Source organism: Thunnus albacares, chromosome 19, assembly GCF_914725855.1.
Source record: "Thunnus albacares chromosome 19, fThuAlb1.1, whole genome shotgun sequence".
Classification (NCBI taxonomy): Eukaryota; Metazoa; Chordata; class Actinopteri; order Scombriformes; family Scombridae; genus Thunnus; species Thunnus albacares.
The window spans coordinates 27,312,180-27,324,731 of record NC_058124.1 but is presented as its reverse complement, the minus strand read 5'-3'; the positions used below and the strand labels follow the sequence as shown (position 1 = coordinate 27,324,731).

The 12,552-nt window shown below is 40.0% G+C and overlaps 1 protein-coding gene across 9 annotated transcripts in view; it reads left to right on the top strand.

Annotated features, from left to right (window-relative positions):
- LOC122970550 (collagen alpha-1(XIV) chain) overlaps positions 1 to 12,552 on the top strand; it is a 220,665-nt gene that overhangs the window by 69,112 nt on the left and 139,001 nt on the right. For all 9 annotated transcript variants that reach the window (XM_044336720.1, XM_044336719.1, XM_044336726.1 and 6 more), the window contains 4 exons: positions 1,069 to 1,230; positions 2,259 to 2,428; positions 4,155 to 4,281; positions 7,615 to 7,760. In XM_044336720.1, the coding sequence (XP_044192655.1) occupies positions 1,069 to 1,230; positions 2,259 to 2,428; positions 4,155 to 4,281; positions 7,615 to 7,760 (605 nt within the window). The remainder of the gene's footprint in view (positions 1 to 1,068; positions 1,231 to 2,258; positions 2,429 to 4,154; positions 4,282 to 7,614; positions 7,761 to 12,552) is intronic.

The window sequence follows — 12,552 nt, the reverse complement described above, 5'->3', positions numbered from 1 at the left end:
TGCGGTTTAGATCCGTAGCACCTTTCAGCTGTTAATCATGTCTCAAATGGCTTTTTATGGTGTTATATATGATTGGTGTTATTGTCAGTATGACTTGATTTGGTGGCAAATGAGTTTCCTCATTGGAGATTAATGAAGCTGTCAGATCTTAATCTAAAACTCTTTTTAATAGCAGGGTCATTTTAAAGTTTTTAAAGCAATGTCTACTTTGTTATGTAACCATAGTGCAGAAGCTTAAATTTATTGCAAACAGTTTCAATAATCAGTTCATCATTTGACTCATTCATCATGTTATGAAAAAAAGTTGCTGCTCTTTTTAATTTCTCATCATTGTAAATTGATTATTTTTTGTTTATTAGACAAAACAAGCAGTTTTAAGATATGATGTTTGGGCTGCGGGAAACTGAAATGAGAGATTCCTCATAATTAGGAGCTTAATCAATAATGAAAACAATCATTAGGCGCAAAAAACATTAGTAAAAAAAAACATACATAAAACATAAAGGTGACTGAAGGTTCAGTGTGATGGATTACAAGTCTCCTCAAGTTGATTTTCAGACTTTACTGCATTGAACCAAATCCAGTTTATGCCTGGAAGGAGGGAAATCAATCGTAAACTTGATGGTGAGCTTTTGGCTGAAATATGCAATATACCGCAGTTATGTTCCTGCAGCACATCTCACCCCGTGAACCTTCATCTGAGCATCATTCAAGGACTTTCCAGGATTTGTTGGAGGCTAGTTTGTAGTTTTTGGCAGAGCAAACAGCCAGAGAAGTGTTATATTAGGAGGATACAGAAGAAGGTTTATTGACAATATTCCTTTATTCTCTATTATTCATATCAGGCTTATTTTAATTGCCATCCCTTAACTCAAAATTAAGTTTAATAAATATATAATGAATTGTTTTTCTACAGAGCCCATTTAAAAGTTTGAAATTTAAGGGCCTGTTGCATCATCAGAAACTTATCAGCAAAGATTTGACGCACCTTCCATATAATCACCTCCAGTCACCTGACTCTCTCTCTCTCTCTCTCTCTCTCTGTCTCTCTCTCTCTCTCCTCTCCAGGTGTGAAAAACGCCGATGAGAATGAGCTGAAGGCCATCGCCTCCCCTCCCGAGGAAACTCACGTCTACAACGTGGCGGACTTCAGCGTGATGAGCGACATCGTGGAAGGTCTCACCAAGACGGTCTGCGAGCGAGTGGATCAGCTCGACAAGCAGATCAAAGGTTTGAACAGACGACAGACTGATACCACAGAGATACTAGAGGATTGTTACTCCTCTGTTGATGCTGTTAGTTATAATTATGACTGCAGGAACTCCCCAAGCAATAAAAACCTGGTCCCAATCTAATATGAGACAGCGATCTCATCTAAGTAATGACTTGCCCCCAACTTAAAGAGAAAAATCACTGCTGTGAATATGATGATTTCTTAAAACTAGGTTACCTATGTAGTAGAAATGTGCACTTACTTTTGAAAATAAGTGCACATTGACTAGAAAAAACTAAGAAAAAGGCTGTAGATTCCCCCGTGCTGCTCTTAAGAGAGCATCCTACAACAACCAGAATGCATTGTGTGCGCGTCTTGTCCAATCATCTACTGACAGTGTGTTTACAGAACACAGAGACAAAGTCAGTGAGCAGCGTTATATCTTTACTGAGGCTTATTTTCATTTACAAAATGTTTTTTTCTCATTGAGTCTGGATATATCATATACTGTTGTACAAAGATCATAAAACAGACAGTCAGCTGGAGTCAGTTAATGTTATGTGGATCATTGTAAACTCATCAAGTGCTGCACAGCACAGGTGGACGGTCAAAAAGCTTGTTTTGGGAAACAATTGTGGACAAAAGAGTGAAAAACTGCAAGAAAACTGTTTCTTTCACCTGTTTTGGACGTCAATGAACTGAGACCTAAGTGCTTCTTCTTCTTCTTCTTCTTCTCCTTCTCCTTCTTCTTCTCCTTCTCCTTCTCCTTCTCCTTCTTCTTCTCCTTCTTCTTCTTCTTCTTCTCCTTCTTCTTCTTCTTCTTCTGCTTCTTCTCCTTCTTCTTCTTCTTCTTCTTCTTCTTCTTCTCCTTCTTCTTCTTCTTCTTCTTCTGCTTATTCTCCTTCTTCTTCTTCTTCTTCTCCTTCTCCTTCTTCTTCTTCTTCTGCTTCTTCTTCTCCTTCTCCTTCTTCTTCTTCTCCTTCTTCTTCTCCTTCGTCTTCTTCTTCTCCTCCTCCTCCTCCTTCTTCTTCTTCTTCTTCTACAGGAGGAGGAGAGCCTGCACCTCCGCCCACCTCTGTGTCTCCTCCTAGTGACCTGGTGACCTCGGACGTCACGGCTCGTAGTTTCCGGGTGACGTGGACTCATGCTCCAGGCCAGGTGGAGAAGTACCGAGTGGTTTATTATCCTGCCAGCGGAGGACAGCCGGATGAAAAGGTACCTGGATTATTTTATTATCATTATATCAGGATTTTAAATCTGACCCCTCAGTGACCTTTAATATTTCTTGTGAAGCCAAATACATTTACTGAAGTACTGGTTTGCTACCAACAGTAGCCTGTATAAAACACTTAAGTAGCTGATATATATAATAGTATAACACTCACAGGAGACATTTTTCTGCATTATTAGGGTTTGTTTTTACTTTGAGTACATTTTGCTGTAGTATTTATGTGCTTTTACTTAAGTGACGTTGTAATGGAGTATTTTTATACTGAAGTGTTGCTTCTTCGACTGAACACTCCTCCGCAGTGCAGCAGCTGCCAAATGTTTTGTCTGTCTAACCGTCTCCTTCTGGAGATTCGTCTCCCTTCGGCTCATAACCGTCGTCAGTGTCATCGTCAGATTAGATTTTTCTTGTTGACAGTTGAATAAATGTGCTTTGGTGTGTTCACTTTATATTTATATCTGTCTGTGTGTATCTATTTCATCTCCCCGTGAAGCTCACAGAGAGACACATTTGTTGCCTGAGTTCGTCCTGAAGACAGCGCTTCTTCCTACATTTGATGCTGTTTTAAAGGGAGGAGGAACTGCCTGAAAGGCTAAAGTCAGGGAATAAAAAGTTAACAGTACAGATTACATGAAACATGATTGACTGCAGCCTTACTCTGCAAGATATGCTCTGAATCATATCTGTGGATATTTATAGGGAGGTATATGGTGGATGTATCCGCTTTGATCCAGTGGACTGATTTAATGGTTCATCTGTTCGTCTCGCTCATCATTAATGACAAGAGAGGTTTCACTTTTATCAACTTCATTGGTGGCAAAAGATACTGATGTATCTGCTGCTCAGATGATCCTTTAAAGTGATTTGCATCATAAATGGCAACAATTCAGTAAAATTTACAATGAGGGGACCATAAAACCAAGCTGTGGTCAAATATATTGCGCTTCCTTAATTAAACAGTCAGTTAATCTAAAATAAATCTACAAACAGTTGAAGCATCAGCACATAATTAGAAAAAAAAGAAAAACGTGTAATTAACATTTAATGCAGAGCTGAGTTGAAGTGTTTCCTCAACTACATCAACACTCAGCCGTTGGGGTTGCGTGTGATTTATGTCATAGGTGTTTCCCCAGGTGACATAATAACTGCAAAACATCTTCAGCTAATTGAAAAGCTGCCTCGTAGATGGACTTAAACGTCTCCCTACCTGCAGACGTAGAGTGCTGTAATTTTCCTGAGTTTATATTTATGTTTTTATACGGTTCCTTCTTATTTTTATCCCAATTTCTCTTTGATGTTTATTACAACTTGCAGCTGGAACGGCCCCAGTTTCCCCCCACAAGGAAGAACTGAGGTTTCATCAAAGCTAATCTGATCTAGTTACACTTCATTTAAATCTCTTTGGAGAAGAGCTGAATGCCTACAGCAACATGTGGTGCGTTTTTTTTTAACCTTGCAATATGTGATCGGCTAATAAACAGAAGGGGGGGCTTCTGGGAAATTTTTAATGCTTTTTGACAGGTAAAGCGCTGCTGTCTGTTACAAAGAGGCACAAAAATTAGAGATGATTAAAGTTCTTTTTAAAGAAATAAAGGAATCAGAGCGCCGTGTCCCTGAGCGACAGATGAAATGACAAACAGGAAGTTGTTCAATCTGTTTCTTCTTCATCTCAGCGTTATATAAGGTTAAAACCCAGTATTATGTGTCTTTAAGGTGGTCCAGGGGACACAGAACAGCGTGGAGCTCAACTATCTGAACTCTCTGACGGAGTACCAGGTGGCCGTGTTCGCCATCTATCACAGCTCCGCCAGCGAGGCCCTGAGAGGAAGCGCCACAACATGTAAGTTTACGAGAATATAATGATGCAGGGAGCTTTAAACATATGAGTCAACAAATACAAATAGTTCCTCTAACATCACAAAGGTTTATACAACATGTAATATTTAGTTATCTTGACTGAATATTTCATGATGTGTAAATGTTGCCTTCAGGGGGTTTAGATCTGTTCATTCATTAAACTAGTCAGGTTTTTGTTTGAAATTTTAAATCTAATTCAGATTAATTTTAGTTTTTCATTTACATTTTCTTAATTTGAAGTGTCAGTTTTTCATTTTCACACCGTGAACTTGCTGCTGTTGCTCTGTAGAGTCATTACAGAGATGACATGCAAGGCTGCTCTCACTGAGCTTATTATCATTACAGTGAACGTGGAGGAAGAGGTTGAATTCATTACCAACCTTCATCACGGATTGCATCGTTTTTTATCGTTATGAAAAGAAAACAACCGTGACTTATTTTAACATGTATTGAGTTTCCATCATGTGTGTTTTCTTCTAACTACAAAGAGTCTGTGGAGAGTTTGAACTCTCAGACGAACCTCGCTGGGAAATCTGCTGATATGCTGATCGTGCTTCTTTAAAAACTTGATTTAATGAGTTGAGTGAACTCTGCAGAGCATTCCTTCAACTCATCAATGCAAGTCAAGAGACTTCAAGTCAGATGAGTTCTAAAATGGTATTGAAATAAGTATATATAAGTATAAGTATAATTAATGACGCTGAATTCTTGATATGATATTTTACGGTGTAGGAAATGTGTCGTCCTGTCAGTCTTAACTTGTAACCTTGAAGAGGAGGTGAATCCATCATCGTCCTGAGCTCCTCTTAAGGCGCCTTAATACTGTGTGACAACAATCTCACATTGTGCGAGATGCCTGTAATAAAATCTTGGTCACAACCTGCATCAGACTGTCAGTGTGAGGCTGTCAGATCAGGAGCTGAATGTGAAAGCAGAAACACTGCAGATGTTCTGAAAAGTCACAAAAATTGTTTTGGTTTGTATTTGCCATGAACGCATTAAGAAGAACGAGTCTATTTACCCCTTAAACTTTATTCAAAAAACTGCACTTATGACAAGTCACACCAGCCAGCAGATTCTGTGTCATTTCACACTGCGCTGTGATTGGTTGGTTTGTAGACGCGGGTCAGTAGCAGCAGTCAGATATTTTGCCTCAGGCGTCGGGTCTCACAGTGAGATCAAGGACGCCGTTTTGGATTGACGACCAACGATTTCGCCATGTTTCTCTCACGACTGTCGACCTCAGACAGCCTGAAATCACACAGTGTGAAGGACACTTCAGGGTCACTCTGTAAAATACAACAATACAGATATTGCAACTGTTTGTGTCTGTGTTACACGACTGGTTAAACTGGCAAGTGCCCACTGGTTTTGTCATTTCTTTCACTTATCCTTTGATGAGCCCACTTTCCATCAACTATCTGCTAGGGGTGTGCCCGAATACAAATAGGTAAAGCACAAATAGTGGGTTTTATACGAATATTTGTTTCATACAAATATGTGAAAAGTTATTTGTGGGGGTGTTCCCCAGAGATAAAGCTAAAGTTCTCCCAACAGACTCTCCATAACCTGTTGTTCTCTTCTCCTTTCCACAAAGTTACGCTGTAAAAAATAGGCAATATTTGTTTGTAACACTTTAATTGTAACACTTTTTCTAAAGTTAAAAGTGTCGTAAAAACAAAAACAGGATTTTTAAGCCTCTTCCCACTTTTATTCGAATACAAATACAAATAATTTTGCTGCCTCAACAAATACAGATACAAATACAAATACTGGGATCTCTACTATCTACCTTACTTGATATATTTCTACAATTTTACTTTTTTTTTTACTCTCAAAAACCCCCCAAGAAAAGCCAGATCTTTTGGCGTTTATCTTGTTTGCTAACTTGTTAACATGCTGCATTGCATTCTGGTCTTTTTTTTTTCTGCTACTGTTGGAGCAGAATTATTTACTTACTGTCAGTGTTTTAGATCTCAGACACATTTTCTGCTGTCAGACTTGAGTTGATGCAGCAGCCAATATCTCAGTATGACATCACATTGTCTACATTTTATCAGGTATAAACAGGAGTCGAGTCAGGTTCGTTTATATTTATATAACCAGATATTGGAAAGTTGCCTCAGGTGGTTTTACAACATCCTGCATCCTAGACCCTTCATTCAAATACAGAAAAGCTCCACCTGAAAAACCCTTTAACAAGGAAAAAGAGAAAGAAACTGTTTTTTTTACACAATGTTTTTAGGAGAAAAACAACCACACCAGACAACTAAACTGTCCCAACGGATGGTTTTCTGCTAGACTTTCCTTTTCTTCTTCTTCTGAAGGAATAAAGGCTTAAAAGGAACAGCGTGTAGTCTGATTGGGCAGTTGAAGAGATGGTCAGTTCATCACCATCCAGCATCTTTGATGGAAACGCTAATCAACCAGTAGAAGTGTGTCGTACTACAACAGAAAAAAAAAAAACCTGAATTTGGGCCACAAAAGACACACACACAGGTGTTCCATTATGCATCGGAGGCCTGATCCTCCACCTCTGACAGGGACGCCCGCGGTGAGCTCTAATTCTGGTTGCGTTGCCCGAGGCCTCGTCCTGACATCTCAAACACTAAAAACCCGGAGCCTGGCAGGATTCTCTGGACTCTCTAAGCTCGGCGCTCGCTGATGAATGACAGGGAATTCCTCCCTGTTGGTCAAGGATGAATGCTAAGTTGCAGGTCGACCTTGTACCAAAGTTAATGAGGTTTGGCTGCTGCAATAAGCTGCTGCTGCTGGTTGAGGTGGACTGGCTGGCTAAGACAACGGATAAAAACCCAAAGGAAAGTCTTGACGGGATGGAGAAGAAAGAAGAGAGGAAGTATCTGGAGAGTTAGTCCTCTCTGTGTGTGTGGAGTGTTGTCAATATTTCATCCGAATTTCTAGTTTTGTCATTTCAGAAAAGAACCCGAAACCAACAAAATTTTGCAGCTTCACTGAAGGCAGTTTGAAATGAACTGAGAGAAAAAGATTAATTATAGGAATGAACTAACTGAACAGTTCAATTAGCAGATAAAATATAAAAATGAAAATAACTTTTATTCGAGGATTTTCTCAGCGTTTTTTTGGACATTCAGATATTATTTGAATAACATTTTAGTAGCTAAGAATTTAAAATAGATAAATAAAGTCAAGCTGTGTTTAAAGTCAAATTCAAAAATGTTGCACTTAACTTTAAAAAAAGACTCAAAATGAACATGAAACTCCTGATGGATTCATGCACAAACTACAGTATTTTGACTGATATAATCAATCAGCTCGTCCTGTTTGCGTCCTGCAGTGGCTCTGCCAATGGTGAACGACCTGGAGCTGTTCGACATCACCCACAGCACCATGATGGTCCGCTGGAAGACCGCCGCCGGGGCTTCTGGGTACATGATCCTTTACGCCCCGCTGACGGAGGGAGACCCTGCAGACGAGAAGGAGGTGAGGAGGAATGTGTGTGTGTGTGTGTGTGTGTAAGGAGATAATTCTACATTATGTTTATTATTGGATTGCATTAGATTGCACAGGTGTTCCTAATAAAGCTCTGGGTGAGTCTATGATCCCGCTGCTTCAATAAAAAATTGGACTCAGATTGTTGTATCAACACATCAACACAGCTGATGCTCAGTTCGTCCTTGTAGTCGCCTTTAGAAAACGTCCTCCACTGCTTCCTGACTCACATCACCAAACACACAGACTCTGATTCACATCTCTGTTAAACAGAGAAGTCTAAAACAACAACATGATGTAAACATGCTGACCTACTTCAACCTTCATGTCTGATCATCTTATGACCTTTAATTATTGATGCTGCAACATATCCAGATTTTATAGGAGAGTAACAATCAATCTACTGTAAGTCAAAGAGGCAATTTATATTCTCTCCATCATATGTGATATGTAGTGTGAAATAAATATTTAAAATGCAATAAAACATGTGATGGAGGTCCGTGAAGGAAGGTGTTGATATGAATGGTAATGTCTGTTCTACAGTATTTATTGTATTTCAATTAGAGCCGTCATGTTGAAGGGATTTCCCCTGCGGTGATTCATGGTGGCTCAGCAGCAGCGGTCTGTGTGGTATTAGTGTTTGTTTGTTTGTTTTTAAGACGTATGTTAGTCTGATTATGTGTCAGCTGAGTGGAGCAGCATCACCTGACGAACACGCAAAACACTTTAAATCGTGTTGTAGCAGGAAACAACGTCGGCCTACAGCCGAGTCCCCTTAAAGCTGGAGATGATTGGTGGAAAACGACTTTACCTCGCAGGTTAAATGGCAGCCTGCTCGGCCGCACAGTGACCCGGGAGAGTTTAAACACATAACTGAGACAAAATATTCATACAGATGTGTTTAACTATCAGCACTAACCCTCGGTCAGCTCATCCTGAGCCCGGCTCTGTTATGAGTGCAGTATTGCATATTCGCTGTTGCCGATATTTCATTTTAGAGCTTTTATAATATCGTGCATCCCCTAATTTCAACGCTTCGTTTATTGTTTGACAGATATCTGTAGTCAAGCAACAATAAGAAGGTGCCGTTAGTTTGCTGGTGTTTTCATAAATAATCTCTGTGCAGAATGGAACAAGGAACAAAAAATATGAACATTTGACATCATCAGAAAGTATCAATGCTTTTGGTTTGATGTGCAGAGAAGAGTTAAGAGTCAGTGACTAACTCACAGAGGTCTGGTCTTGTACTGGATGTGGGATCAACTGTACTGGAGCATCTTATTTATCTCAGGAATGTTTCCTTTTTTTGCCCTCTTGTCACTGTTTTTCATTGTTGAGGCATTTGAGTGTCAGAGCTGCACTTTTAAAAGCAAATATCTTTATCTATCTCCTTCTTTGTTGTCTGGAGTTTGCTAATTTTTTGCATTTTTGTGGCCTCACAAGTGACTTTTGACTCACATGAATCACGTAATGTCTCTTTGTAAATGTTTTTAAAGAGTATGACTGTCTGTGCTCTTTTCATGTCGGCACATACCGCTAATTAGGATTCAGCTTAAACGAACGAACCTGCAGAGCGGGCTTTGTGATTTGTGATTGAGTGACTTCAAAGTACGAGTTCTTTTTTCATGTGTGGTGTTTCTGTTATATTATTTCGTTCTCTATCGATCGCATCATCCTTTATACACAGCTCACTGAGGGAGATGAGACGGAGGTGAGAAGATGAAGAGGAAAAATAAAAATGAGAGAGCAGGCAGGGGAATGAATGTTTTGGGGGTATTTCTAAACTCCCCCCCCCAAAAAATAATCTCCTCTTGACATCCAATTAAATAAAACAAGTGAAGTAATATTGCACTCACTATCAGTCAGTATTGCACATGAAACCACAGTGGACTGGGTTTTCTTCCTTATCCTGGTCTGTAAATGTAGACAACTGTGCAATAGATCCATTAAAAAAGTCACACAGGCTCTTTGTTCAGCAGTCGTATGGAAGCTCAGAAGGGACAAAAGAGAGCTGGAGATGTTTGGTTAACGTCTACCTGTGTCCTCGTCTGATGACAGTTTGTTTGGGAGTGTGTTTGAGATGGATTTAACACAGTTGAACTAGGATAACAAATATAGGACGGTAAAATGTGGGTCTCCTAAAACACTCTGTCCATGTTAGACTAGCGACAGAGAAAAGCAGACACTGAAATATATACAAATACTTTATAATATCAGTATATTTGGAAGAAAACTAATTTCATGATACGACGCCAAACATCGCGCCGTTGAATGAGACACAGTAGAGCTAATGCTAATGAGCTAACGAGTGTCTCTGTGATCCTGACACTAACACAAACAAACAACAAGCTTTACAGTATGACGTCGGAGCAGAGATGCGGAGCCACTATTATAACTTACGAGGCCAAATATCGAACTGTAGAATCAGACACAACAGAGCACTGAGGACGCAGCGACCGCCGGAGCTACGTAACAGCGGCAGACGATATACGCGCCGCAGCAGCTGAGGAGGCTGCTGCAGCATCGACTTGGTGCCCGATGCTTCGGTAAACCTGCCTTTGTTTTATGACAGAATATTATATCAGACTTTGCCAACTCTGACACTCTGACAGAACAGCACATCAGCGACTGTGTGACCTGTAACTTATGCAGCCGCATCCAGCTTGAACGCTTTGGGTCTGGCTCCTTGTCGGGGAACTACAGGAATTCAGCCCAGTTTTGACACAATTTTGTCGTTGCTGACAAATTTCCAGAGATTATGAACATTGGGAAAGACATAATGTGTGTGACATAATCAAAGAAACATCTGGGACGCCTCACGACTCCCCGACAGAAAGTCTAGCATGTCAGAATCTTTTCTGTTTTCCTGCCTGGTTTGACGTCTCGTACGACATGTTCCTTAACGTTGACCAATAGGCTCTCTGGCGCCTGAATCAGCCTGTGGAGGAGGCAGAGATGACCTGCTGTCTGAGACACTAAATGCAGCTCAGCTCTTTCTGTGTCAGTGTTTACATATGTGCACCAGAGAGCACTTCAGTTATAGTGATTGTGAAACCACCTAAAATTAAAACATGTCTTTGTATCTTCATTTACTAGAGCGTACATTCCCAAAACCCAATCATTTTCCCTCCACTAGACCTGTTTATATACGGCGAACCTGGTAGCTGCATTTATGTAACGTGTATCTCAAATTCTTTTTGAAGGATAGACGGCTCATACTGTCCTCATAACACCCAGGAACGGATCCACAATCACTTTTTCTTTCTTTTAGAAGCATCACACGTCGCACTTCTGGAGCCATGATCGGCAATTTCTTGACCCTCCTCCCTGTTGACCTATGAACTCGTGATTGATGATTGGTCGGGATCACACTTGTAGCGTCGCCAGTCTCCTGACCAAGACACAGCCAGAATGTTTGACACTATGATGATCTAATCTGACATGGTGACCACTGTGAAAGACCTTCTTTGCCTACGTTTTGTTCCCAAAACAAGCTGAAATGAATACAACAGACTCAAGAGGGTTTTTTTTGATTGTGCAATGCATCATGGTTGTTGTAGGATAAGAGTGTCATGGTGGGAATCTACAACCTTTTTCTCATTTTTCTTTAGTCATAGGACACCAACTTCCAAAATAATAGCACATGTCTACTACGTAGGTGACCTAGTTTTAAGAAATCATCATATTCATAGCGGTGAATTAATTCTTTAAGCAAGGTGAGATGGATGAGGTAGAAGAGGAGAGGTATGAAGGGCACAGCCAGCCGTCTGTATCCCTCTCTTTCCCATTAGACCTCATTACGCCTGCTGTCACATTTCCCTCCAGGCAGAAAGCAATAAAAATAATTTAGGAAGGAATTCAGAATCAGGATGGATGCTTTCCAGTGGCGAGGATAAGCCTGGCTCTGAGGCACTACTGTAGAGCCGCGGCTTGGCTGCCGAGCCGTGCGGGGACTCGTCTGGGCCGAAGCCAGAGTCAAACCCGGTCCGGTCTGACTTAGAGAGGAGCTTTCATCCACACAGGTTCAAAGTAAAAAAAAAAAAAGTCTTTACACAGTGACAGTGGGCAAGAGAGAGAGAGAACAAACACACTGCCAGATATGATCAGCAAGCTGAAAAGACTCATCTCCATAAAAACTGTTTTCATGCTGACAAATTGTAAAAGTGATGTTTTCCTGGTCAGAGAGAAGAACAGAAACATTTCCAACTTTTCTCCAAGAGCATCAAGTCAGAAATGAAGATCTCAGTAGCTAATTTAACTAAGCACAAAGCCATAAAAGCTACTTTAAACCACAAAATAAAAAACTGGATAAAACAGACACGCTGGTAAAAGTTCGGTTAAAGAGATATTTAAAAGATAACGATAAAGACCTAAAAAAGTATCTGATTGTGGTGTAAACACAAAACTGACACCAAATGTTTGGCGGTTAAAGGAGCATAATGATTTATTTATGGATTACAGACACAAAAACAGAATCTAAGGGATAAAATGTTCAAGTGAAAACACTTTCCAACATGTTAAAAGACAAATTAACATAAAGAAGCGTAAGACATTTAGCATAAAACTAACAATAAACGCCTGAAATCCAAAACTATAACATCATAATTTAAATAAAAAGTAATAACTCCCATATCAGGGACAACAAGGACAATTTGATGGCTGAAGTATTTGTTGAAGGACGAGATACTGAACCAGAAACTGATCCTGATGGTTTTTAGTTTTCATTTTTCAGACAGGAGGTTTTGCTCTTCAGCCATCGATATGTAAATATTTAACTGACTCA